We start from the raw sequence: 25,546 nt of genomic DNA on the forward strand, positions 1-25,546 counted from the left end.
GCCTTGGTTTTCAGCAGCTTTAGGCTATCAGCCTAATCTGGGTTATATTTGCCTCCTATGCCTCTCTACAGAACTCTAGACATTTGCCATTGGTTTGAACAAAGTTCAGCATTTCTTTGCTCTTAGCTGTTACGCTTTTTTAATGAATAAACTTTAGTTAACTCCCCAAAATTTCAGTCCCATGGAGTATTTTTTTTTGCTTTGCAGTTCTCCCTATTGAACTCACATCTGATTACAATAGACTAAAACCAATACTCTGATACTATTTTAGCATCTTTTGTTCTGTCTCATGGAGAACTGCTTATCAGATGTTTATGCTGGCCTTATTTTATGTGATAATAACCAGGCACAGTGCTCAGCTCGCATCTATAACGATTTATTTGACCTCGTCCACTTTGGTTAATAACCAAATACTTTCTAAGTGTTCATTTGTCACACCAGTCAGTTCATCGCATTCCCTGTCAGAAATACAAATAAATCATGAAGGTGGGGTACAATATGCTCTCTTAAAATGATGCCTAAAACACTGACAAAACTAATGATATCTACTAATAACTAAAACCAGAGGTAAACTAATGAAAGGCATGACATATCAGCTAGACATGCAACATAACAGCCAAGTAGCATCTGACAATTTGACTTAAGGATATTTTTTTTCTTACATTAAGTAATTAATCTAATAATATGGAATATAATCCATGTTTAGGTTGTCAAACAGCTCTTCGGAGGTTCATATAGACCATTTTGATGTGGCAGCAGAGAGAGCAAAGGCACTCAAAACACTGAATAACATCAGGAGTTGGGGAGTGGAGTGTTTCCCAGCAGAGCTCTATAAAAAAGAGAGAAATTTGATAAACCCATTTCAAAATAGTTCTATTTATCACTATTATAAAAGCATAGAAAGTTTCAGAGAAATCTTTTCCTATTGGCCCCTTCTATTATGTAGGCACTTCTGATGTTAAAAAGATCATGTGTCACATCCATAGTGCCCGTAAATCAACAGGTGTTCAGTTTTCAAGTGATAGGCAGGGACAAACATGGAAAACACCTCTGTGGTCCCACTTTTCTTCATTTTTGTTGATACTATTCCCATTTATTATGTTGCACGTTTTCTCAAATGGTTATTCAGATACAGGAAATTTGATAGATTCCTCACAGTATAAACAACAGTTTCAGTTTTCTGTGATAGGTATAGGAAGAAACCAGTAGAACCTACAAAGAAGAAAAGTGCTTACCACTTGACTGCCTCCAGAGGAAGGTGACTGTTGAAAACAAACAAACAAATAAATCTACAAGTGTTCCCACACAATGGTTTTGAAAACAGTTTTTGTCTGCAAAAGTTTTGATTACCTTAACCCACAGCATGGGTTTAATTTGTTCAAGAGGAAAATTGCTTTGCATTGATAAAGCATATAGTTTTAGTTATGTACTCTGTCTCGTGGTACATCTGAAAATTTCAGCTAAAACTGATGGAAAGACAAAAGTCTATTTTTCTCTCATTCCATTATCATATTTGATACAGTTTTTCATCTCTATAATTGAAAGAGGACGTTAAAAAATTGATGAGTACTGAAAACAAAACAAAAAAAAGAAGTGCAAAACCACGTAACCTGCCAGTGAAAAGCTCAAGAATCTAGCTTGCTAAAAAAAAAAAAAATAAGTAAAGGATTAACTGAGCACAGCCTATAAAATCTACACAGAGAACAAGAATTTAAAAAACAGAGGACAGAAAAATGTAACAAGGCCCCTAACTGAAATCTGAAACAAGAGAGATTTAGATTTAAAATATAACTGACACTGAAATTGCTTTCCCAGGCTGAGGCCATATTTTCCACAGTGGTTTCTTTAAATATGCTCTAATATAAATGGAACTAATACAGAATGTTCTCTTAAGACCAAATCATCCTAAAATTGCTCTACCTACCACCCAGGTTTCTTTGTTTACTAAGAAAAGAAGATGAAAAAGCTGTGATGAAAGTATTCTTACCTGTTTTCCAGAATAAGTGCTTCCCGAGCCAGAGCCACCCTGTAAAATAATTATAAACCATTTAATTTTGTACTATGAGACTCCAAGTGAACAGTGTCCAAAGAGCACACAGCAGTCTTGAAAATGCCCTGGATAGCATTAGATTTGATATTGACTTTGATTTTACCATTTTTGTTGCACTTTCCTCCCCTATTTTAATTGAATGATCTCAAGTAAGCACAGCTATGTCCTCTTTATTCCATGAACAGTTTCAGAGGAATGTGTCAAAGCAATGTGCCATTGACTGAACTGCAGAGTTTGAAACTGAAACAGTTACCCTGATTTTAAATACATCATTCTTATCAGAATGATCCAAACATACTCCTATGAGTAAGTGAGAGAGTATATAAAAGCTTTGCTATGGGAGGAATAAATGCTGCCTCATCCTAAGGTTCAAGTTTGAACAAAATATTCCAATTTTTTTGGTAATTTTTTTCAGACATTTACCATTGTAACATAATTTTAAATTTCACCCTCATTACTGTTATCTATTTTAAAAACCAATATCCACATTTCTAACTTGGTTGCAGAATACTGAAAGAAGAATATCCTTACTGGCTTTCCTTGATGACTGCTTCCTGAGGAAGATGAACCCTGAAAAAAGATACCTGTTTTTGACTCTAAGTCTATTTGCACTTATATGTTCTCACTGTCTGGAATAAAGGACCACAGGAGAATGAACACTGTCTTGTGTCCAGTCCTCTAAAAATCCCAGGGAAAACCTTATTTGAAATACAAATATTTAACATCTTTTTGTTACAAGTATTCTTTCAAATGATGTATTGGAAATTTTGATACAATGTTCTCAAGAAGAAAGAACTGTTTTGTAGTTGTGATGTGCTTAATATATGGAATGGAAAAAATAGTAAGGTCTAATGAAACATTAATTAGCCTGGTATCAATCTGTGTTTACATTTGGGGGAAAAAAGGACACCACAACCAAAAAATGCAAATGTTAGAGTCCTTCACTCTACAGCCACTATTTGAAGAAAGCTCTAATAAGAAAGGTAACTCTGAAAAAAATGGATATAGAAAAATAAAACATCCAGCTTTCTGGGAAAGTGGCTTTGCTCATTTGAATGGCATTGCCAATAGGAAATGTTACAAGTATTGAATACTTAATGGACATCGAATACAGGACACGAAGTGTCTCACCTTTATGATTCATGTGTTAGAAAAGGTAACATTTATGCCCACATTTTAATTACAGGTACACCTTCTTTTCTATAAGAGATAAGCTAAAACACTGTGTGCGCTTATTGGTATCTCCTGCCATCGAAGGACAAGAGCAAGGTCCAAATTACATAGTAAAAACAGTAGTCTGAAATGGGAGAAGTTGAAAATATGCACAGTTAAATGGCAACTATTGCGTCCTTCAAAAAGAAAAAGTAAGTATTTTCTTCAAAGCAAGCCAGAAATACTTAAGACAAATGCATTTAAAATCAATGAAAAACTGAGCCCTGAGGACGAAGTGTATGATTATTATGAATTTAAACAGAAATAACTATTCAGAAGTTCGTTAAACAAACAAAAAAACAAATTAAAAATAAAATCCTGTGATCTCATTCTGTGATTACCAGAAATTCAGTTACATAGTAAAATGCTGTCTCTAAACAATGGAACTGTGTGAAAATAAATATTGTGTTTGCATTTGTTGAGATTATCCCAGATGACTAAATCATGTGAAACTCTCTGCATATTGAAGTAATTCTCAGAAAGCTGTCTGGTCCATACCTAACTAGATACAGGTTTTTAAACAAGTATATAAGAAAAAAGGAAGTTAAATTTGAATTTTTTGACTTACTGGTTTACCATGTTGTCTCCCTCCATAAGAATATGAGCCCTGTAAGAAGTCAATGCAACATCTATTAATTGAAGGAAAAATCTTCTGTCACTGTCTTGAGACAATTTGTGCAGTACTTAGAACAAACTTATGTGGGGGTTGTTTGAACAAAAACAGCAAATGGGGTACCTAAAACTTTGTCTCCGTACTGCACACCAAACCAGTGGCAATTTGAACCAAGAGAGCAGTGTTATGAAATACAGTTTGGTGGTTATAGTACATTCAAAGGAATGTTTTACACAGAGCAGTAATTCATTGGAACCAAATCTTTTATTCACCTTGCTGAAATGACCAATTGGTATTACCTCAACTATTCAGGTTTTATAAAATGGCCAAATTAATGTATCTTTCAGCATCAAGTAACTGACCTGATCTAGAAAGTATGTTAGGAAGAAGCTAGGAGTGATGGGATGGAAAGATACTCACCGGCCCACCATACTGGCTGCTTCCTGAGGGATAAGATCCCTATTAAAAAGAATATGAGAATTTAACAGCAGTTACTTTTTTTTCCTATGCAGAATGAAACATCACAGAATGACTTTTAACAGGAGATCTCTGTAACAATCTGGAAAGTATGTTAATCTAAAAAGATTCAGTGAAAGACTTTGATTTAATGCCTCTAAGTTCCTTAACAGCTGAAAGTACTAAATTGGGCAAACAGTCACAAACCACCTGCTAAGACTGTTCTGTTACATAAATAAATGGATCTAAAGTGTCTTACATATGGCTTTCAAGAGAAAAAATCTACTTTATGTGATTTTCTGCTACATCAAATGTGTTCAGAGAGCATCATGTCTAATATTGTAAAAATATACTTATGATTCCAAATAGGTAATTTGGGAACAAGATTGATTTGCAGCTGTTAAAAATCCTCTCCATGCTACAAGAGATTATCTTCTTTGTAGAGTGATACTGAACTCAACTGCTTGGCAATGGAGTGAAAAGAAATTATTTTTTTAAGTGTAGCAGAGTGAAACATTGCAAATACAATAATACTAATGAAAAATATGCTCCATCTTATTAGACAGCCATCCGTTACATCTGTCGATTACTTGCAGTAGTAGGATTTCAGAATCAGTTACAAATTACTAAGTCTAGAGAAGGTACTCAGGGAGCTGATTACAGTAAGAGACTTGAACTGCAGCTGAAGATGAGGAAAGTAGTATTATTGGGTGCAACACACCAGAATTTATATTTTCGAAGCAATATCTATTGGTATATTTTGTGCCAAATTTTTTCAAATATTCAATCTAAAGTTTAAAAAAAAGATAACTTCAATATAATTAAAAAATAACTGAGAAAATATATTTTGAACTGGCATCATAGCAATGTGAAACTGAAACATAAAAATGGTTAATTAAAATTATCACTTGAGATAAGAGGCATTTTGAGGTAAAACAACTAGAATTATGATCTTTAAACTGAAGTTTAAACATGAAGTTTGTTCATGCTACTCCATTTCAGTTACTGAGAGATGGTCCCTGTTTTCAAATATTTATTAAGAGTGTCTCTGAAAAACCAACAGTATATGCACTGCATCATGTTTTTCTTTTAATAAGTAGCAAGTAGAAAGATCTTGAAAACAAAGAAAACGTGCTTGCCTGTCCACCATACTGATTGCTTCCAGAATATGATGAACCCTGTAAAAAGAATGGGAAATTTTCATAAATAGTTTTCTAAATAGAATCTGTCATTAAAAAGTCCTGGGCCTAATATAAACAGTACTCCTGACATTGATTAACTTGAAGAACTTTACACAGTTATTAATGCAGTGGCAAATGACTAGTTATCCACACATCATGTTAATGGTTTAGGCAGTGAATGAACCCTGTGAATGATTCTTCAGTAATTTTTCGAGGTAAGAAAGCTCCTATAACTACAAAGTAAGATCTTGGCTCTAGTTCATAGAAAGATATAACTGAAATGTCAAGAGTGACTTAATAAGAGCCCCATACACTCTCTGGAATTATTGTCCTTATCTCTGTGACTAAACTGAACTCAATATTTGGTGGGTTCTGGGCAAATATGGCAACTGAGCCATGTTTATTCCTGGGGAATAGTTCCTGAGGAACTAATCTGTGTATATGTTAAAGACAAACTGCCTACCTGTCCACCAGCATAGTTGGCTCCTCCGAAAGAGCCCTGTGTTCAACAGAAATAGAAGTGTTTACTCTGTATTAAATTCAATGTCACATAGAGGAGAAACAAGACAACGTATTGACCAGTTGTAGTGATCAAGTAATTTACACTGATTACTACTATTCTTTTGATTAAACAAGTAAAGGATTTAGTTTTGATTAATTGTGATTTATATGTCAAATAATTTATGTTTATATATATAATATATATAAGTGATAATATATTATAAAGTAATATAATTTCTATTTATATAAATTCTAATTTTTAGGTTATTTTTGACACTTTTGATTCCCAGAATTTGCATGGGTGTCATGAGTTGTATACTTGGGCATGTGGTTTTGCTTGATTATGTAATCAAGGAAAGAGAAGTAGTCATCTAAGCAATTTTGACTATACTGAGCAAACAGGTCACTGAACCATCTTTTGGAAGTAAATTAGCTTGATCTCAGCAAACCAGTGGAGTGGGGTTTCTCAGATGTTGGGGGGGGCATTTGTTTGTTTCTTTTTAAAGTATTTACAAAAGTATAAGGAATATACTAATTAGACAGAAAAAATGGAAATATATAACTTTTTAAATGCGTTGCTCTGCTCCAATCTGAAAGCATTTGGGGACATGATTTTAGATCTAAGTTTCACTAGTTGAATCATACTGTTAGTAACCATCATAAGAGCAGCACTGTTACACACACACGTCCAAAACTCAATGAAATATTTGGGAAACAGATTCTTAGAAAAGTCCCAGGCCTCTCTCACAAACTGAGTAGCTAGTTTTGAATACACTACTGCAGTTGCAAGTCACTTAATATTTTTGTCTTTAGCAGGTTCAAAATTGTTCATTTTAGTATAATGTGAAGAAAACCTCCATCATACACAGAATTTCACAGACAGAATTATTTCAAGAAATGTAGTTCTTTGGAAATTTTCCAGTATGTGTACATACTATGAAAAATATATAAAGACAAAGAATACTTACTGGACCTCCACCGGGGCACACACACCCACCCTGTACAAAACACAACCGAACTTACTTTCCTGGGTCTCTGATTGGAATAGGACTCTGAATTTGTAAATCAAACTCACATTCTGCTAACTGTAAGCAAATGGACTATAAAATCCTGCTCATAGACTCCCCAAGCTCCATCTAAAAAGTAGTTTCTTTCTACCTCCACTGCCCTTTTCAGACTAGCTGTGCAGTTACTCATCAATTTTTTAAATAGAATTTTCTAATTTCTCATTTAAAATTTACACTAAAAACTCTTAAAATGATGAGTAGCAGATTCTGAATAGTAATACAGATTTTATTTTTTTTTCCCCTGAGGAGACCAGAGCACCTAGAATTTTCCCAGGGAAGTGGTCACAGCACAAAGCCTGCCAGAGTTCAAGAAGTGTTTGGACAATGCCCTCAGGCACATGATGTGACTCTTGGGGTGTCCTGCGCAGGGCCAGGAGTTGGACTCAGTGGTCCTGATGGGTCCCTTCCAACTCTAGCATATCCTGTGATTCTGTGAGTACATACAGTACTCTTTCATGCTATGGATGTTACAGGAAACACTAAAGATGACTTCCAGTTGAGGCTTATTAGGTAATTTCTACTCTGATAAAACTAAGTAAGAGGTGGTTAGGGGTTTACCATTTAGTGTTTCACTTTCCACATTCAATCTGGATGAAATGTGTAAAGGGAAGCAGTTCTCATGAAGGAAAGCTACACAAAGCAGTTTGTGAGTGCCTGACACTAGCAGAGCTGAACATTGCCGAGAAAGAAGGACATACCTGTCCACCAGACTGTCTGACTCCTGAAGAAAAGCCCTGGAAAAAATGAGTAACTAATTATTTCTGTGTTACTGAGTAACATTCTCACTTGTTCTCTGTGGTCCTCAGTCTTTCAAATTGCTTCTGTTTAAACGTAACAACAAAAAATGGGCTTCTCGAACCATGATCTGTTAAAGAAGCATTTCCATGCAGTCACACAGGCCCCTGTATCATTTGCTCATACCATGATCTGACATAGTGGTCACACCCATACTTAGCAATCCTCACTCAGCCTGGCTTAAAGCCATTCTTTTTTAGAATGTTCCTTTTTTGCAAAAAATACAGGTCCATTTTGCTAATGTTTTTCTAATTGTGTACCCAAAGTGCAGGTACTATGGAAGTTAAAAGTTTTACCTGTCCACTGTACTGGCTGCTTCCTGAAGAAGCCACACCCTAAAGAAATGAGAAAGCATTTATATATGTTGCACATTATTTAACTTATGACCTGTCACAGAAAAACATATTTTTATTTGTCTTCCATGAACTTAAGTGTCATAGGAATGCAAACACTTATTTTATGGCCATACTGAAAGCCACTGGCCTTTACAGTGGCTGCTATTTAGACAGAACAATGAAGTTTGAATCAAAGTCAGCTTTAGGCAGGTGAGAGTAGTGCTGCTGCCCTGGATCGTGTGCTCACAGCAGCCTCCTATGTTTTACTTATGAGAGTGGACTGACACAAAAGAAAGTCATATATTCATCTGTTCTGCCTAAACACTGTTTTGCTGTAAGATACCCCTTTACAAAGTATTCAATTTTTCACAAAAAAATGGAAAGATGAACAATGGAAAAAACAATCCATAAATAGAAAAACAATTCTCACCTGTCCTCCATAATGGCTGCCACCTGGGAAATATGGACCCTGAAGCAAAGGTGCCAATTATTTCTCAAATCAAAAAGCTTCTTTAAGAGCTTTTTTAAAGAAAGACTGTTTCCTTTCTCTGTTGCACAATGAAAAATTACAGGAAGATAGACATTCAACCTATTGCTTTATGTGTTCTGTGCAAATTAGGGAGTGTCCTTAACATATGAATCTTCCATAATATTGATCATGAGCTATTAGGATGCATGTGTAGCTTTTTGAGACTATACTTGGACTGAAAAATCTCTTTCTCCTCTAATCCCCTATCCAATAAATCGGACAGTCAATGTTTTCTGAGTCCAAGGATTAGTTTGTTGGGGATGTCACTCCATATTAGAGGCTATACCTCTAGGCAGCACTAGGAACCCTATCCATCATCTTTCATTTCACAAGGGCATGGAACACCTCTCTTAGCAGCTCCTGATCTTCTGCCCTGTTCCTCTTCTGAGACATACTGCTTCTCTGACATCAACTTTGATTTTGCATTTTACCAAAGGAAGTGAGGTAGAGGAGGAATGAAATCTCCTTCCAGCCACTCCTTACTGTTAGAGCTAAGAAACCTTGACAGCAGCAGGACAGGCTGGAGGGTAGAACAAGGCCAGAACTGCATTAATTGTGATACAACAGAAGCACCAGATCTACATAGGTTTTGTACTGTTTCAGATAGATACCTGATCATAAATTATCAGATCAACAGAGTTTACTCAAAAAGGTTTTTCAGTTAATATAAAAGTATCAAGTTTTGATGTGGGAACTGTGTGTTAGAATAAGAACTACATAGGAGGAGATTCTCACCTGCCCTCCATACTGGCTGCCTCCTGAAGAAGGTGAACCCTGAACAAAAAAGAATTTAATGATCTCTGTGTGTCATTCTAGCCCTTTGAACCATGCTCCACATAAGGGAGAAGTATCCAGTTGCTTTCACTGCAGAACTATGAGTGGATTGAACCACAAATGGGTAAGAATCATCTGCATTTACCATGATGCATCAGAAATTCCATCTTAAAAATTCTTTTGTGGCTTTGTATCACATACATTTATAACTACTATATACTTAGCAACAAATTAGATAAAACATGGGGGGAAAATCACCAAAATAAAACACAATCTCCTTAAAATGTTCTTTTACACAGAGACGTTTATCCAATGTCTCTGATGAAGTAGTAAACACCACAAGGGAAGAATTCTCACCTGTCCACCATATTGGCTGCCTCCTGAGGAAGGTGAACCCTGAAAATAAAAAAGGAAACTGAAACTTTTTTACATCTATTTCATAGACTCATAGAATCATTTCATGAGGCTTTAAAAAATTTTAGATTTTTCATGAAGTACTTATTTCAGAAATTCATGACCTTTTGTCCTGGAAATTTCAGGAGTTGAGTCAACCATGTATTTCACATTCTATTTTTTCTTAGTCTTAAATAATGATCTTCATCTGAACTTGTTTTGTTTAATCACAGTGGCACCAGAGCATTATGGAGAAAGATTTACTGAGAAGATTTTAGACTAAATTAAAGCTAAAATAGACAGTCAGGTAGACAATGAATAAACTGCAGCTTTGCATAGGTCAAAACTGCAGCTTTGCATAGGTCAAAACTACAAGAGCAGGGACTACTGAATGCTTACTTGTCCACCATATTGGCTGCCTCCATAAGAAGATGGCCCCTAGGAAAAATATTGAAAATTGGTTATTTCTGAATTCATGGAGATGAGCAGCAAAGAAATCTATATTTTGTTATTTGACTGTTTGTGTGCAATTATCCCAGAATAAACTGCATTTTTGTCTTCCTTGAATTCACATTATTATGACAGAATACAGACCACTGTCAATTTTCTTGAAATAATAAATTGAGATCTTCTATTAATATGAGTCAAATACTTATAAAACAAATATATAATATAAAATATTAAAAGTAAGAGCTTACATGTCCTCCATACTGGCTAGCTCCTGAGGAATATGAATCCTGTAAAGAATACCAAATGAGTGAATTACCTGCAGTAGGATTTCCTTAAATCAAAACATGACTCTCCCAGGACAACAGGAGCAAGAGAGCAGGGTAAGAGTGAAGACAGGTGAGCAGGACTTTCATTATGCTTTAATGTTCAAGCCTTACAAGGTAAGTTGGAGAAATACCTGAAATCTTAAGCAAGGGTGGAAGGCAAAGATGTACTGCTTTGTCTGTGTGACTTGTTGGGAAGGTTAAAGTGGCCTTGTTTCCAGTTCTTTCTCTGCTCATTTCTAGAGAATGGAATTTCTTTATTTGGAAAGCTGAGTCCTGGGTCAAACCTAGCAGTAAAATACTGGCTACCCAACAGGCCTCTGAAAACCAAACTTAGCAAATTTACTGAAACCTCATACAACAAGAGGTTTCTTTAAAGAGAGGAAATTGGATTTGCTTTTCTTCATAATGGGATTAGGTCCACTAGTAATAAAAAATGCTACATTTTGATTAATTTTTTCTCCACACTTTTTTTTTTGTGAGCTTCATTATGCAAATTTAATGAAAAAAAGGGCACTATTTGCTAAAAAACTCCTTGTGTATAATTTTTAGGACATTTCAAACCCGATGAATTTCATTTACTGAGCTTTTGCCCTTTATACACAGTTCCCATATAGAAACTGAATTTAACTGAGTGAATAAATAACCATCATTTTCAGATGTGAAAAACTGGCTCTCCTTTTGGAATGAGTGCTTACTTGGCTGCTGTACTGGCTGCCTCCAGAAGAAGATGAGTCCTGGGAAAAAAAAATAACAAAGCAATCAGTTGTTTTTCTCTAAAAGAACTATTTCAAAGCAAAACTTCTTGAAGAATAGCAGTATATAAATTTATATTTTAAACCTTTTTGCTTGGGTTTAAAGTCCATTCAAAATGTAAAATCTAGCCCTCCCTACTCTGTTAATATGTCTAAAATTTAGAGTGTAATTGTATACCAGAATGGCTGCCTCTAGAGCCCTTTCAGAAAGGAAATACTGGTTATTTCACTTCAAAGGATATGAATGAAGGATGGGCAGCTTGTTTGTTTCAGTTTAAAATCACTATACTGAAGAACTACATCCTTACAAAAAGTTTTAATATTAATTCTTCTAGAGTACTACAGACCTTTAGAGTACTCAGATTCCACAAGATCTGCTAGGCTCATAAGCTGTTTTGTGTTTAGCACATAATGTGAAATATGTATCAGAAATGTGTCCTTCATCATGAATCTTAACTGTGTAAAATGACTTTTCAATTGCTCTGTAAAGAAGATATTAAAGGTAAACTGCAACATGTACTTGGGGGAGAACTAAGATCTACACTCAATATGCAAAAGCTGCTCTCCTGTGCTGAAGTACTGGGTGTATCTATGCATTAAAGTACAGATCAGGAGTGTCCCTCTGAGACAGAAGTCCTGATAGTTCCCACTCACTGTAGTTTGTTTTTCTATCATGGGGTGGTCTCAGAGTGAATTAACTGGATGCCATTCAGATTAAACTAAATTTTAAAATGCTCTCTAGGGATACACTTAATGCATTCAGGTAGTAAATGGACTTCTGGCCCGTGGGACCAGACCAGAGCAGACCATTCCTGAAATGTGTGCAGTATGGCCATCAGTTCATCAGCACTGTTGCAGTTTGCAGCACTCATTGAAGTAGACACTCCACTATGTTCCCCCCTTTATGTATAATCCTCAGTTCCAAACTGCTGTCCAAAGACAGCCAAGTCAGTTAAAAAACCAAAAAGAATCAGTCCCAATTGGAAGTTTCAAAGGAAACAAATACCAACAACAGTAATATGAAGGATGTAGAACACAAGTAGTTAAGAATATTTTCCTGAGTGTAGATACATACACTTTCCTCCTTCCTACAAGGGAGAACAAGACCAGTCCTATTTATCATGTAATATTAATTTTTGTATGGTACATTTCTGTAGCAGTGTCCAAGCCAGCTTTGTATCAATCAGCAGTCTGGTACAATGTGGTACAATGCCACAGAGTTCTGTGCTAGATGCAAAAAGACCCACATGTTTTTCTTCCCTTTGGTGCAGCACATACAGAGCTCCCATGACATACATTATGACTTTCCAACACACAGTGAACAGAACTGGAGTACTGTCAACAGATCTCTCCTGCAAAAATGTTCTTACCCCTATGAGAGGGCAAGCAACATTAGATGACCGATCTATGAATACTAACCTTTTTTCATAGAAAATGATCTACAAGGAATATAATCATGTAAATCCATATCCTTGGGGGATATTTTTACAGAATTCCAAAGAAGCCTGTTCCAATGGAACAGACTCCTGAAGTAAATATTTATACTGTCATGTACCTGCATTTTTGACAAACATTTTTCATTGAAAGACCTCTTTACATGAAAACTATTTTAAATGGAAAGTGAAGCTGAGTGTTGCATGAATGTCCTGTGTATATTTTTGATTGAAACTAAGGTATGTTATTTTCACAAATGTATGACTTCTGTTAGGCACTGACTCTTTTAACCTCTCCAGCTAAAAGAGACAAAGCAAACAGAGGGCACACTTAAAAGCTGAAGAAGATTTCTTACATTTGCAGAGGCATCACTTCTGACTAAGGTAGGGGATCCACCCTGTATGGGGAAAAAAAAAAAAGAAAAGAAAAATTAGCCTTTGTCTTTGATCATAAACTGGAAATGAAACAAAACCTTAAAATGCCTGTTCTACAGCATTTCAAAGGAAAAATATCACAGTCTGAAATTAATTGCGCTTACATCGCACTTCCTTTTATCAATTTACCAAGATAACAAACAGTCTTTTTTTGGCCTGGAAGACCATAAATCAAAACATATCATATTGTATCTATCTATCATATTGTTTACCCTGGAGAAAAGCGGGGTCAGGGGGACCTTATTGCTCTCTACAACTATGTGAAAGGAGGTTATAGTGAGGTGAAGAGTTGTGCCTTCTTTGGAGTAACAAGCAATAAACAAGAGGTAATGGCCTCAGGTTGGTCCAGGGAAGGTTTAGATTGGATATTAGGAAACAAATTCTTCACTGAAAGGATTATAAAGCACTGGAACAGGCTGCTCAGGGAAGGGGTTGAGTCACCACACCTGTATATATATAAAAGATGTGTACATGTGGCACTTAGGGACATGGTTTAGTGGTGGCCTTGGCAGTACTGAGTTAATGGTTGGACTCGTGGCATTTTCCAACCTAAATGATTTGATGATTCCATAATGCTGAATTCTTCATCTTGGCGTAATGAGAAATAACCCCTACCATATCAGAAACATCTAAGTCACCAAAGGAACAATGAATATAAAATTAAGAGTACATTAAAGTAAGTAAGTTAAAAATAAATAGGATCACAGATAATTTTCCAGTTAAATAGTTTAGTAAAAGAAAATGTATAGTGAAAAAGTAGCACTTACAGAACTTCCCCCAGAACAATCACATGCACCCTGTAAAGAATACAGAAAGTATTTAAGATATCAAGAGCACAGGACTGAAATAGACTCCAGAGCCAACTCAAATTACTTCTACCATCGCAGGCATGCAAACCATAAAGATACATTCTTAACTGCCCGACTTCTAGAAATGAATTTATTTCATCCTCTGCAACTATTTCTGCACTTACTGCTCTGATGGAGCAACAAAATGCTAATTTTGTTATCTTCAAATTTTCTTATATACAGTCTTTACCTTAAAAACCTTACTCACCAGAAGGAAGAATAAAAAATTCCGAGTAGTACTACAGAAAGCAATTTTTTTTCCTAGAGAGTCCAGAGCACCTGGAGTACATGCAGTACTATGTCCTGTTACAGATGATACAGAAAACAGGTGATTTCTACTCTGATAATACTAACTGAGAGGTGGCCAGGAGTTCACCATTCACTGTCTCACTTTCTACATTCAATCTGCATGAGATATGTAAGAAGAAAAATGTTTAGCACCAAAGCAGGTACAGAAGCTCATATACAACTGTCAGCGAGTTACTACTGGCTACTCTGGTTTGCACAATGTCCAAATAGCATGGCAAAAGAAAATGTGTTGCTGAGGCTTTGGGCAAAAAGAACAGTGGTGAAGGAAAACAGTTCTGGTGAAGAAAAGATATGAAAAGATAATTGTGAGTGCCTGACACTAACACAACTGAAGACTGTGGAGCAAGAAAATCATACCTGTCCACCAGGCTGGCTGCCTCCTGAAGAAGATGAACCCTGTAAATGTTATATTCTCATTTAAAAGTTTTTCTTTAAATTTTGACATGTGCATTTGATTACAATGTATTGTCTTTTACTCTTTTAATTACATTTGAAAAGATCTATCTGATTAAGAACCAAATTTTATCTATGGAAAAATTAATGAAGATAAAATAAACCACACAGTAGCCTGGAAAGTTACGTATTACCAATCTGGCAATACTTTCTGGAAATATGTACACTGGGGGGGAAAAAAACCTCACAATAACAACAGTGAAAAATTTCCCACCTGTCCACCATACTGGTTGCTTCCAGATGATGATGAGTCCTGAAAAAAAAATTAAAATTGCTTACTTTTTGTTTTGAAAATACAAATTAAGACTAAATATTTATTACTTTATTTTTTCCTGATGTTAGAACATCAGTTAAGACAGGAATTGTATTTTGACCACTCTGCTTACACTTGGACTTTTACACAGAGATATATAATGAAGAATGAATCAATCTTGTTCACAGATAAAAAATTGCTGTAATACAATATGAGGCCTCAAACTTTTGTATAATAGATACTTCAGGACAAAAATACAAAGATTTAGTATTTACCTGTCCACTCGAGTAGCCACCACCTTGAGAAGATGATCCCTATAAAAAGCAGATGCAATTTATTTTTGTTGAAAATGGCTTCTGGAAAACAAGACTGATGTTGAAGACACACAATTATTAATTTTTTTTTCTAAACAGCTTGCCATTTGATTTCACAAGACATGATGCCAGATGTCATGGGAAATTCTAGGAAATGAATGGCTTGGTACACTTTACTCATTTGGATAATTTTTAAATAGTAGAGCCATTTTGGAAGGGAACTGCAAATAATGAATAAAATAGATGCTTACATGTCCACCTGACTGGCTGCCTCCTGGGGAATAAAAATCCTGGAAAAATGTATTGAAATTACATGAAAAAACCAAAAACCAAAACCTGGAAAGATCAGGGTGGAAGCTAAACACTCCTTGCTTCTCCACCTTCCTTAATTTTCTCTTGTTCAAGAACAAAAATTAAAATCTGTCTTTCTGTATAAAACAGTACATGCCTCTTTATGACTATTGATAATTCCTCTTTTGATGAAGATATTCTTTGGGATACAACAAATGAAGAATTATTATATCTCCAACAAAATAATTTCTCAGTCTTTGTTACTTAATCCTCATTAGAATAAATACAATGGGTGCCATGTAAAAATGGCATAAAAATGGAAAGCCTCACATAGCACAACAAAGCAAAGGGTTGCACTTGAAATAAATGCTGCAAAAATCATGGTATTGAGGCCCTTTGCAGTCAAGCAGTGATTTAAAAAGCACAGGAACCGGAACAATAAATTGTGGTATCACGTTTGTGATGTGAGTTTGATATTTAAGAGCACACCTCAGCATTGGTTGGGGTTCCTAGCAGTACTTCGACTCTTCAGCCATATCCTCATTCCCTCTGTGCTTGAGGACTTTCTATCCCACACTGGAAGCTGCCACACCAGTTTCCACACAGGATTTAGGTGTCTGGCAGTTGCCAAGCCCCGGGGCAGACACCCTGGCAATATACAAGGAAGGAGTGCTTACCCGTTCACTCTGGCGGCTACCAGCTGGTGAGGAGGAATCCTAAAAAACATTAGAATTGAATTACTGCAATGGCAAATGTTACTATTTTTTTCTGAGCAAGGGTGGAAGGCAAAGAAAAATACTGTTTGTTGGGAAGATTAAAGATGTAGGCTGTAGGATAAGCAGCCCACAAGTTCTTTCTCTGCTCATTTCTGGTGAATGGCATTTCTTTATTTTGAAAGGTGAATTCTGACACAGTGATATAAAGGAATGAGATCACATCTCAATCTATTTTATTTCCTCCAGAATGTTACAGAGCAAAGGATCAGCTGTCTTGGTTCTTGTAGAACCTCAGTGGTACACACCAATGTTTTTATACCTTACTTTCTTTCAGAGGGCTTTTTGGGCCCTCTGTAGTATCATATTTTAGCTTTCTTGAATATCTGTAAAAAGATTTTGGTACAGAAACTACATTGAAACTAATGACCCAGTATACTTATGGCTGAAGAGCACAGCTGAATTTATAATTATTTGCAGAGAACAATTTCCTACTAACCAGGACCAGACTTACTGAAAATCCATTTAAAGTACAATCAATTACTCAAGGCGGAGACTTTAAACTTGGAAAGTTTTATAAACAGCTTCAGCAGAATTTATAGGAAATATACTTTAGTCAGGAGAAAAGGCACCTTCTTAAACAAAAAAGCAGGCAGTTTTCATCACACTACACAAAACCAGAACGTTCCTATGTAATATATAGATGAAGGAACTTCCATCTTATACGTCTGGCATTGGAAAAACACAAATGAAGTGTAGTGTGAATTGGGGACAGGAGAGGGAAGTAGTCACATAATAATATTGCGTTTTGATGCAAACTGTGAAATAAAGAGTTTCCTTTGTAATTGCTACTTCTAATAACCAATTAAAAATGTATGATTTTTACAAGTCAGAACTGTTGTAACTCCGATTTTAATTTGCAAAGCCCTTATCATACATAGCACAATAGCATGACATAATTTAGATTTACATTTTCCATTCTCTGTAGAAAAAATACAATTTCAAAGAAGTTACTGTAGAAAATGATGAACAGCAGATGATTAGAATGTAGTGTGAAGGAGTTCTTGGAGATAAGATTATGAGTTAAAGTAAAGGTCCATGTAAGCAAATAGATACTTTAAGAGGTAGTGAATTAAGATATTGATATAGTTGAGAAGAAATACTTACACTCTCAGCAGTTTCACTGCCTCCTATGGAAGGCGAATCCTGTAAAATAATGAAAAAAACATTTACTTTCATATAAAAAGGACTCTCACATGTTCTAAATTGTGGAGAATATAAAATAAAAGAATAAAAATAACAAACCGCTTAGAATCTTCAATTTTACCTAAAGCAGCGAATGTGCAAGAAAAGAAAAAAATATGTAACTTCACCTGTTGCATAAATGGAAGAGGCTGGGGGAAAAAAACCCTCCTTGCAAACATACATTTTTATAAGGAAAAATTTTAGATAAAGTTCATTTGCAAAGTTAATAATTCTTTATATTCAGAAATCCCATTATCTATACTTTCAACAGGTTCTGCATAAGTAAAGTATGTAAAGTAAATGCACAAAATGTTTTCCTTTTGAATGAGCTAATGCATAAACAATAAAGTGGTTAAAGCACTGAACAGCCACAGGGCACAGTTAGTGGGCTTCCCTCCATTTGAGTTGTAAAAGGGTGAATTAAAGAGAACCAAAAGATAAAATGGCATTTCTGTGGTCATGGTCACTTAAAAATAACTGAAACCTAGAACCCAGTGCACATAAGAACCAACAGAGCAAGCTTAAGCTTTTGGTGTAGGAGACAAATAACAATTACCTGGCCATAGGACTCAGCACCACTATATGCGGAAGATCCACCCTGTTCAGAAAACATAAACAATTCTCATACTGCAAACAGAATAATTCTCATATTTGGAACAGACTTTTTTTTTGGACACTAACTGTAGGGATCTCCTTCTGGGAAGATTTAAAAAGTATGATTATTTACCTAGTTATAAGAATGGCTCTTGAGCAACTCATAATTATGTCCCTGTAAAACACTAATTTAACATATTTTTTAACTCAAATTCTAATTCCACTTTTGAAGAGACCTTCATCTTGCAGGTGATTCAAAGCTAGCATTGTTGACAAGAACAAACCTTAAAGATTGGAGGCACCCCACTTTTTACTCCCTTATAAACTTTTAACTAAGTAGCCTGGAAATATATACAAATTCACTCACTCCTCAAAGAAAAAGCCCACTTTCATTAAAATATAGCAAGAACCAAAAATACAGAATATAGCTGTATATTTGACCCAGGCTATTTGCCCCCAGCACCCTCTATACAAAGAGAAAAAAAGAGTATTTACCTGACCATAGGATTCACTGCTACCGTCATAAACAGAAGACCCTCCCTGTAAAGAAAATAAAAAAGTTGATTAATTTGGTTCCCTCAAGAAAGTGTTTTCTGTCTTTCAAACACAGAATAGGAATGAAAATAAAAGAACTCTGTTATCTCTACAAACAAGAAAGAACACCTACCTGTCCGTAAGATCCACCAGGATAGTAGGAAGACCCTCCCTGCACAGAAAACACAGAAACTTACTGGTTTGAATTGTTCTCTCAAGGAATACTTTTACACTGCTCCTGTGAAGACACAGTGACCCGAATATTTACCTGGTTACCAGAGTAAGAACTGTGGGAAGAACCTGGGCCGCCCTAGAAGAAAAACACAAACCAGTTATTTTCTCACAGACAAGAGTTTAAATACCTGCCTATCCAGTTCTCTCTTTACACTCTTTCTCCCAATTTTGAGCTAATTTCTATGTACCTGAATACAGGTACTGTTAAACTAGAAGAAATCTTCTGGTGGCAACTTTCTTAGCCTGCTGAAATTTGTATTCTGCCAGGAAGCTCCAGTCTATACTGTTCTCTGTCAAACTTCACACCTCTATCTTACATCAGGGTTAAGTTTTCTGCTCTAAGGGACAACAGTCAGGTCTCTAATTATGGCATGTCATGGCACCCACAATACTGGGAGTGATGGAGCCAGGAGGAATGGGAGTTTGTGTTATCCTGGTAAGGGAGGAAGAACTACTACCTGTCCATAGGATCCTCCGGGATAGAAGAAAGGCCCTCCCTGTGCAGAAGACAGAATGGGTTACTGGTTTATATTTGGCTACTCCTTCAAGGGAAGGTTTTGGATGGAGCTTCTGAATAGGGCATTTTATCTGAATGTTTACCTGGTTACCAGAATATGTGCTGTGTGGATAACCTGGGGCTCCCTGAAATGAAAACATAGACTAGCTATTTTCTTGCAAGCAGACATTTACATGAGTCCATTCTGAATTTCTGTTCTTTCAAATAAAGCTTTTGAGGACAACATTACCGCAAACATTAAAAGAGAATGCTGGGGGGGGGGATTGTTAGAGATCAGGAAAACTTTAGCAGGTTCTGATTTTTTCTCTTCAGGTTAAAAGATCTGAAAATAGTACTAACATTTAATTTTACTCTTTCTAATCACAGAATCTAATGTCATACCCTGCGGACTCTGTTGTTATAGATGATCATGATAATGATGGTCTTTTTAAAAATTGCCAGAACACTGAACTTCCAAAGTGTAAATAGTGTTTAGGAGAGCTCACCACTTATGAGAGAAGACTATTTACCAGTTCACAGCATCCACTATTACTGTCACATCCCCTTCATATACAGAACAGGGAAAGTATTATTCTATGGTTAGACTGCTTCCTCAGAGCAGTAGACTAAGGTCTTGCCTTTAGATGAAACTTAGAGAAAAAGCAGAATAATTGCAGTGTGAGACATTTGGGGATCCAGGATCCACATAAGGAAAACCATTTTTCTTTGAAAAAACTTTTTACAGGAATTTTCCTTCTGTGCTGAAGAATCTTCAAGGAAGTAGATAACTCTTTTATGTAAGATTTATGAATGGTGGTTTATTTGTACATGTACATCTACCTATAGCTTGCTTTTTTATTCAGAAGCTAATCTGTTTGCATGCTAATCTAAGGCACTGTAGCTGCCACATGTAGAGGGCCCTGGACAGAAAATGAAGATAGCTCTGTTTTTTAATTCAGTCTATTCCTTGCAAAGATTGCTGGATTTTACTGTTGGATGAAAGCAAAGATCAAGTCTATTGCTATCTAGTTCATCATAAATTAATTTGATCAGCTGATAAAATTGCAAACTGGAAAACAATCTCTTGTGAATCAAAGTGGACACATCTGCACTGAGAGTTGATTTTCTACTGTATCCAATTTCGATGTCTTCTTTACTTCATGTTGAAAATTTTTGTTGATAGCAACTAAATACATACACTCTCATCTCCCCAATCAAGGTGTGGTGGATTCCTGTTACAAACTAAGTCCTTTTTTGCAACTATTAAAGCATGTAAAGAAAAGGGCTCATCAGAATGAAAGCTTGCATAAAGATGTCCACCTTTTTCCTTGTAAATGGATTTGTTGATATAGATTTACAATCACATGACAAATAAAGGTTTTTCCTCAATTAGGTTTCAATAGTAGTTATCTTAAATAGACTAGTTTATATTTTAAAACATACAGGTCATGATTACTGCTCACCCTCAATTAGGTGAAAGAGGTGGTATTCTACCTGACCAAAATGATTTCTCTTTATTTTAAGTTAATGAAGTTAAGTCCAGAAAGCAGTAATTTTTTTATACTGTTAGTTTGTTTAAATAGCATGGGGTTTTTTTAACAGAAAGAATAATCCGCAAAATAATTCCCATTGAAATTGAAAACTAAAAAAAAATATTACACCATTCAAATGGTTTTATGGAAATACAGCTTCGGTAAAAGGTTCACAATAAGTATTCTGGTAGAAGAAAGCTGACTTTAAAATCCAAGTTCATCTGTCTTTGCCAGGTGAAGCCAGAAGCCTGGTAAAACTACTCTATAATGTCTAGGTAAGCACATTCCTTGGCGTTTTTCCCAGCACAGGGGCATTGCCTAAGAGAAAAGTTTATCCAGTGCAAGTGACAATGAAATTGCAGTGATTGTCTTTATGGGAAAGAACAGTTTAAATGTTGATTTAAGAAACTAAATTTTGAAACATTTACAGATTTTGATGTTTTAGTCACAGTATTTTATTGCACCAGTTAGAAAGACAAGGAAACTAACCTGGATGCAATTAAATTGATTAAATTAAATTCTGTGGTTACTATAAGGGATAATGACTGTTTTTTGAAAGTAATGAATAATTAGCACATAACAGTCAAGTGACAGAGCATCTGGATCACCAAGCACAGGTACAGGAAGTTAGTGGCTGAACAGTAACTATGCAGCTCAAGTAAAGTGGAATTCATTCTTCTGTTTCATTGTATGTAGTTTACCCATACTAAGGAAATGAACATTAATGTTTAGTGTTAACCAAGTGTCCATATTTACTAGATGATTAATTCAAGATACTACATTATGTAGATTGAAGTATAAACTCAGAAAAATAATTACCTGTCTATGACCACTGCTTCCATCAGGACAAATGCAACCACCCTATAAATTTTTAAAAAAGGAAACAATCATTGCTTTGTGGAAATTTAAAATAAATTCTTATTTCAGATGTGAAACTATTTAGGGGAAGAAAGACTGTGGGGTTACAGAGTAGCTGTGACCTTTCCTACACCTAGAACAAATGAGTTTAGCTCTGAATAGTTAACATTTGCTTTGAAAGTTGGACTGATAGTACATCTCTTGGTGCTGTGTCTCAGGGACAGATGCTCAGCAAGACAGAAGTAGCAAGTAGTCCAAGAGTGCAGAGAATCACCATTGTGCTCTCACCAATAAAACATACATGAAATTGAAACAGTGTTGAAAAGTGACTTCAGAGAGCCATTTCTGATAAATTTAATCTGAACAGTCACTTCATTTACAATTTAATGCATAATATGACCAATGCTCCATGCAAAGGTACTTCACTTAAACTCTGATTCCTGGATTTAATTAGTTTAATTACCAGGAAGCAATCTGGACAAGACTAGTTAAAAATAAAGACAATTCTGACCTGATTACTTGATCCACCACTGGTTGCAATAAATGATCCACCCTTTGAAGAAAACAATTACATTTTATCAAAGCATTTTATGAGAACCTGAATTATAAAATTATGTAGTGAGAAGTAAGATGACAAACTCTTTCTACTACTTTCCTGCATGAACAAGCACTATCTGTTGAATTATTGTGAAAACATAGATTTGGATGAAACCTAATTAATGATACCATACAGGTACCATAATGGGTATCAGGAAAACTAATTAAGAAAACAGTTATTTTCTGGAGCTTATAAATCTGACTGCACTATTGAATTAGATTGCAAACTCTCTTGAGACAGAAGACTATGCTAGTGTTAAATCTGCATAATGTGGCATGTAGCAGGATTCAGGATCTCTGGGAAGCTGATGCTTTAATAAAAACAGAATCAAGTGCCACTCTGGATCATTTAAATTTCACAAAATTCTCTAACATATACAGTGCTGCATCAGTACACGATCCTATAGAATATGAAAGTTGGTTCTACTTTTGTAACAGAAGTACCTAACCCCTAAGATGTACCTACTTACCAAATTTAAAATGAAAAAATTATATATCTGGCCATTACCATCACTAGAGCAGGACTGTTTAAAAAAAAAAAGATTCTAAACCTATTTTTTTGTTGTTTTGCAAATGACTTTTACAAAATGTTACGTAAAGAAACACCTGTGATGGTTACCTGCTTAATGGAGAGAAGGAACAGAACAGACTCTGTATTCTGGGCCCATTTACAACTGCGCAAAGTTATAACATTATAGGGAAAACGCTGCCAATTCAAAATAGCATCCTTCAGCACAGAAGGATTAGTGGAACCTAACTTTCAGAATGAATTATAATTTATCAGAAAGCTCCTTGCAATGATATCATGCACCTGACACTATGTTATTACCTGGACGTCAGTGTGGCTGCTGTTTGAAGGAGAAGATGCATTCTGCGAAGAAATAAAAAAGGACATTTTTCAGTAAGGGTAATATAGTGCTATTGGGAGAGAACTACCTAACCCTAAACAGAATTCTCTGTTGTGGAAACTAGATCCTTCTTTTTGTAGGTAATACAGCAAGGAGCTATAACACCAGCAGTAGTTCAGAAAAGGCGACAAGAATGATTTACCTGTACATCATAGGCTCTTCTGCTTAAAGCATGTGATGTATCCTGTAAAAAACAGGAATATTTGCTATTAGGAGATTAAAACTCTCCAATCTGTGATAGACCTTCTTTTTTTCCCCCCTGTATTTATTTAAAACAGCTCCAGACCCTTTATTATATACATTGAATAGGAATGGCTTATTATAAAATAAAAGGTTGTTTGCACATAATTTTTATAGGCTACTGCTGAGTTTGACTTGAAGCTATACAATACACATACCCGTATCCCCTCCACAGCCTGCTGAGCACGGTAAATTATCAAACATTATTCTTTCTTACTTCATTATTCTATCTCTTTTCAGCTAAAATTTTAGCTGTCCTTTGTATGATACTCATTTAATTTTAACTTTAGCTTGGACCAATTCTGTGCTTAATGAAAAGCAGGAATTTAAGCTGCCCTCTACTTCAAAGCATGATTTGGATGTCTTTTTTTCATATATATATTTCCTTTAAAGAAATTCGTGCAAAGAGCAAATAGTTAAGTAATTTTATTTTAATTTTTCCTTAAGTAGAAGAATATTAGGGCAACATATTTACAGAAAATTTAGGCATAATTAGGACAAGTTCGGCCTAAAAAAGAAAAGAAAAAAAGTTACTTACTCGGGCAACAAGAACTTTCTTCTTTGCACAACCAGAACCCTGTAAAGGAGTCAAAAGATTGTAACTACTTTAGAGGTGGAGTTATTTGCACTAAGTACTTAAGCAAAAATCTACTACTTGTCAAGGTCACATATTCTGGAAAAGGAAAATGTCTGGAGATTTCATTTTAATACCATTAAGGGTCTTAAAAAGCATATTCTTTGTTTGTTTTCCCTTTGTCGTTCTTCGGTCAGAAGTTCCTGCCCAGGGGAGTCTCCCTCAGCTAAACCATTATGGTTTGGAGAACAATATGTATAATTACTCTTTTATGGTTAAGGTTTTCTTGGTGGGTTTTTTGGTTTTGTTTTTGTTTGCTTGTTTGTTTGGGTTTTTTTTTTAGAATTCCCTATCCTTTGTTATAACCAAGGGAATACCAGCATCTTTTGTGAACCAAGGAGGAAGTGATGAGGCCCCTAAACAAGGTTTGCTGCTGAAGGATTTTTTTTTTTCAGAACCTTTTGCATTCAAGGTAAATGCAAGCGAAAACAAAGGATGTTTCAGAAGACCTCCTTACTTTCTAGAATATATGTTTGGTGCAGTACTAAAGTAGTAGAGAGAAAAGTGGGGAAAACAATGAAGCAGTACAGTGTAAGGCTGACAACTGAAGAGAAGGCAAGTAGCTGATGACAGGAGGTTACTCTAGATGGCAGTAAAACAAAAGGAGGCTGTAACATGAAAAAAGCTTTTCTATGAACTGAAAGAAGTAGGGAAAAATGTAATTTATTTACACAACAACATATTTGCTTGGTCACAATCTATCCATGTTAATCACAGTTTCTGCTTGTAGGACAGATGGAAAGTCTTGACAGAGAGAGTATTAGCAGGGACAAATGTTACTTTACAAGAACAGCATAAAAGAGAGTTTAAATTTGAACAAGTGAAAAAAGTTTGAAGTAAGGTACATGCCTCACATACACAGGTGGTTAATTCCTAAAAAACTATACAGTCCAAGTGCATATACTATGAAGAAAATATATCAGTATATATTCTGTATTGTGCACTTTTTAACAACCTTGAGTACAGAGAAATAATTAACTTTTTGAAGGGTATTATAAAACAATTATACACTACAGTTAGAGGTCCATGGGTCTAATATAGAAGTGTTCAGTTACTAACACTGTCATTAATCATAAGAACTTGAATATTACAGAAGAAACGAAGTACTTACCCGACTCTTGGCACTGTAAGTAGTGTCATTCTGGAAAAGAATAAATGATTCACTTTTTAAAGACTTATTTAAATACAGTA

General features: G+C 35.4%; 1 protein-coding gene across 1 annotated transcript in view; it reads right to left on the bottom strand.

Moving 5' to 3' along the window:
- Positions 1-355: 355 nt before the first annotated feature.
- The window catches only part of LOC108503309 (loricrin-like), a 74,149-nt gene continuing 48,958 nt past the window's right edge, over positions 356-25,546 (bottom strand). The window contains exons 30-66 of the mRNA XM_017827171.1: positions 25,467-25,496; positions 24,260-24,298; positions 23,624-23,665; positions 23,403-23,444; positions 22,488-22,529; positions 21,938-21,979; positions 19,691-19,732; positions 19,549-19,587; positions 19,125-19,166; positions 18,990-19,028; positions 18,818-18,862; positions 18,285-18,326; positions 17,651-17,689; positions 16,448-16,486; positions 15,731-15,769; positions 15,441-15,479; positions 15,127-15,165; positions 14,817-14,855; positions 14,070-14,099; positions 13,224-13,265; positions 11,378-11,416; positions 10,605-10,643; positions 10,306-10,344; positions 9,871-9,909; positions 9,475-9,513; positions 8,641-8,679; positions 8,172-8,210; positions 7,779-7,814; positions 6,982-7,011; positions 5,976-6,011; positions 5,471-5,509; positions 4,296-4,334; positions 3,831-3,869; positions 2,582-2,620; positions 1,988-2,026; positions 1,236-1,262; positions 356-829 (exon numbers count right to left, since the gene is read on the bottom strand). Of these exons, the coding sequence (XP_017682660.1) occupies positions 731-829; positions 1,236-1,262; positions 1,988-2,026; positions 2,582-2,620; positions 3,831-3,869; positions 4,296-4,334; positions 5,471-5,509; positions 5,976-6,011; positions 6,982-7,011; positions 7,779-7,814; positions 8,172-8,210; positions 8,641-8,679; positions 9,475-9,513; positions 9,871-9,909; positions 10,306-10,344; positions 10,605-10,643; positions 11,378-11,416; positions 13,224-13,265; positions 14,070-14,099; positions 14,817-14,855; positions 15,127-15,165; positions 15,441-15,479; positions 15,731-15,769; positions 16,448-16,486; positions 17,651-17,689; positions 18,285-18,326; positions 18,818-18,862; positions 18,990-19,028; positions 19,125-19,166; positions 19,549-19,587; positions 19,691-19,732; positions 21,938-21,979; positions 22,488-22,529; positions 23,403-23,444; positions 23,624-23,665; positions 24,260-24,298; positions 25,467-25,496 (1,488 nt within the window). The 3' untranslated portion in view covers positions 356-730. The remainder of the gene's footprint in view (positions 830-1,235; positions 1,263-1,987; positions 2,027-2,581; positions 2,621-3,830; positions 3,870-4,295; positions 4,335-5,470; positions 5,510-5,975; positions 6,012-6,981; positions 7,012-7,778; positions 7,815-8,171; positions 8,211-8,640; positions 8,680-9,474; positions 9,514-9,870; positions 9,910-10,305; positions 10,345-10,604; positions 10,644-11,377; positions 11,417-13,223; positions 13,266-14,069; positions 14,100-14,816; positions 14,856-15,126; positions 15,166-15,440; positions 15,480-15,730; positions 15,770-16,447; positions 16,487-17,650; positions 17,690-18,284; positions 18,327-18,817; positions 18,863-18,989; positions 19,029-19,124; positions 19,167-19,548; positions 19,588-19,690; positions 19,733-21,937; positions 21,980-22,487; positions 22,530-23,402; positions 23,445-23,623; positions 23,666-24,259; positions 24,299-25,466; positions 25,497-25,546) is intronic.

This window comes from Lepidothrix coronata, unplaced genomic scaffold (genome assembly GCF_001604755.1).
Source record: "Lepidothrix coronata isolate B3197 unplaced genomic scaffold, Lepidothrix_coronata-1.0 Scaffold136, whole genome shotgun sequence".
Classification (NCBI taxonomy): Eukaryota; Metazoa; Chordata; class Aves; order Passeriformes; family Pipridae; genus Lepidothrix; species Lepidothrix coronata.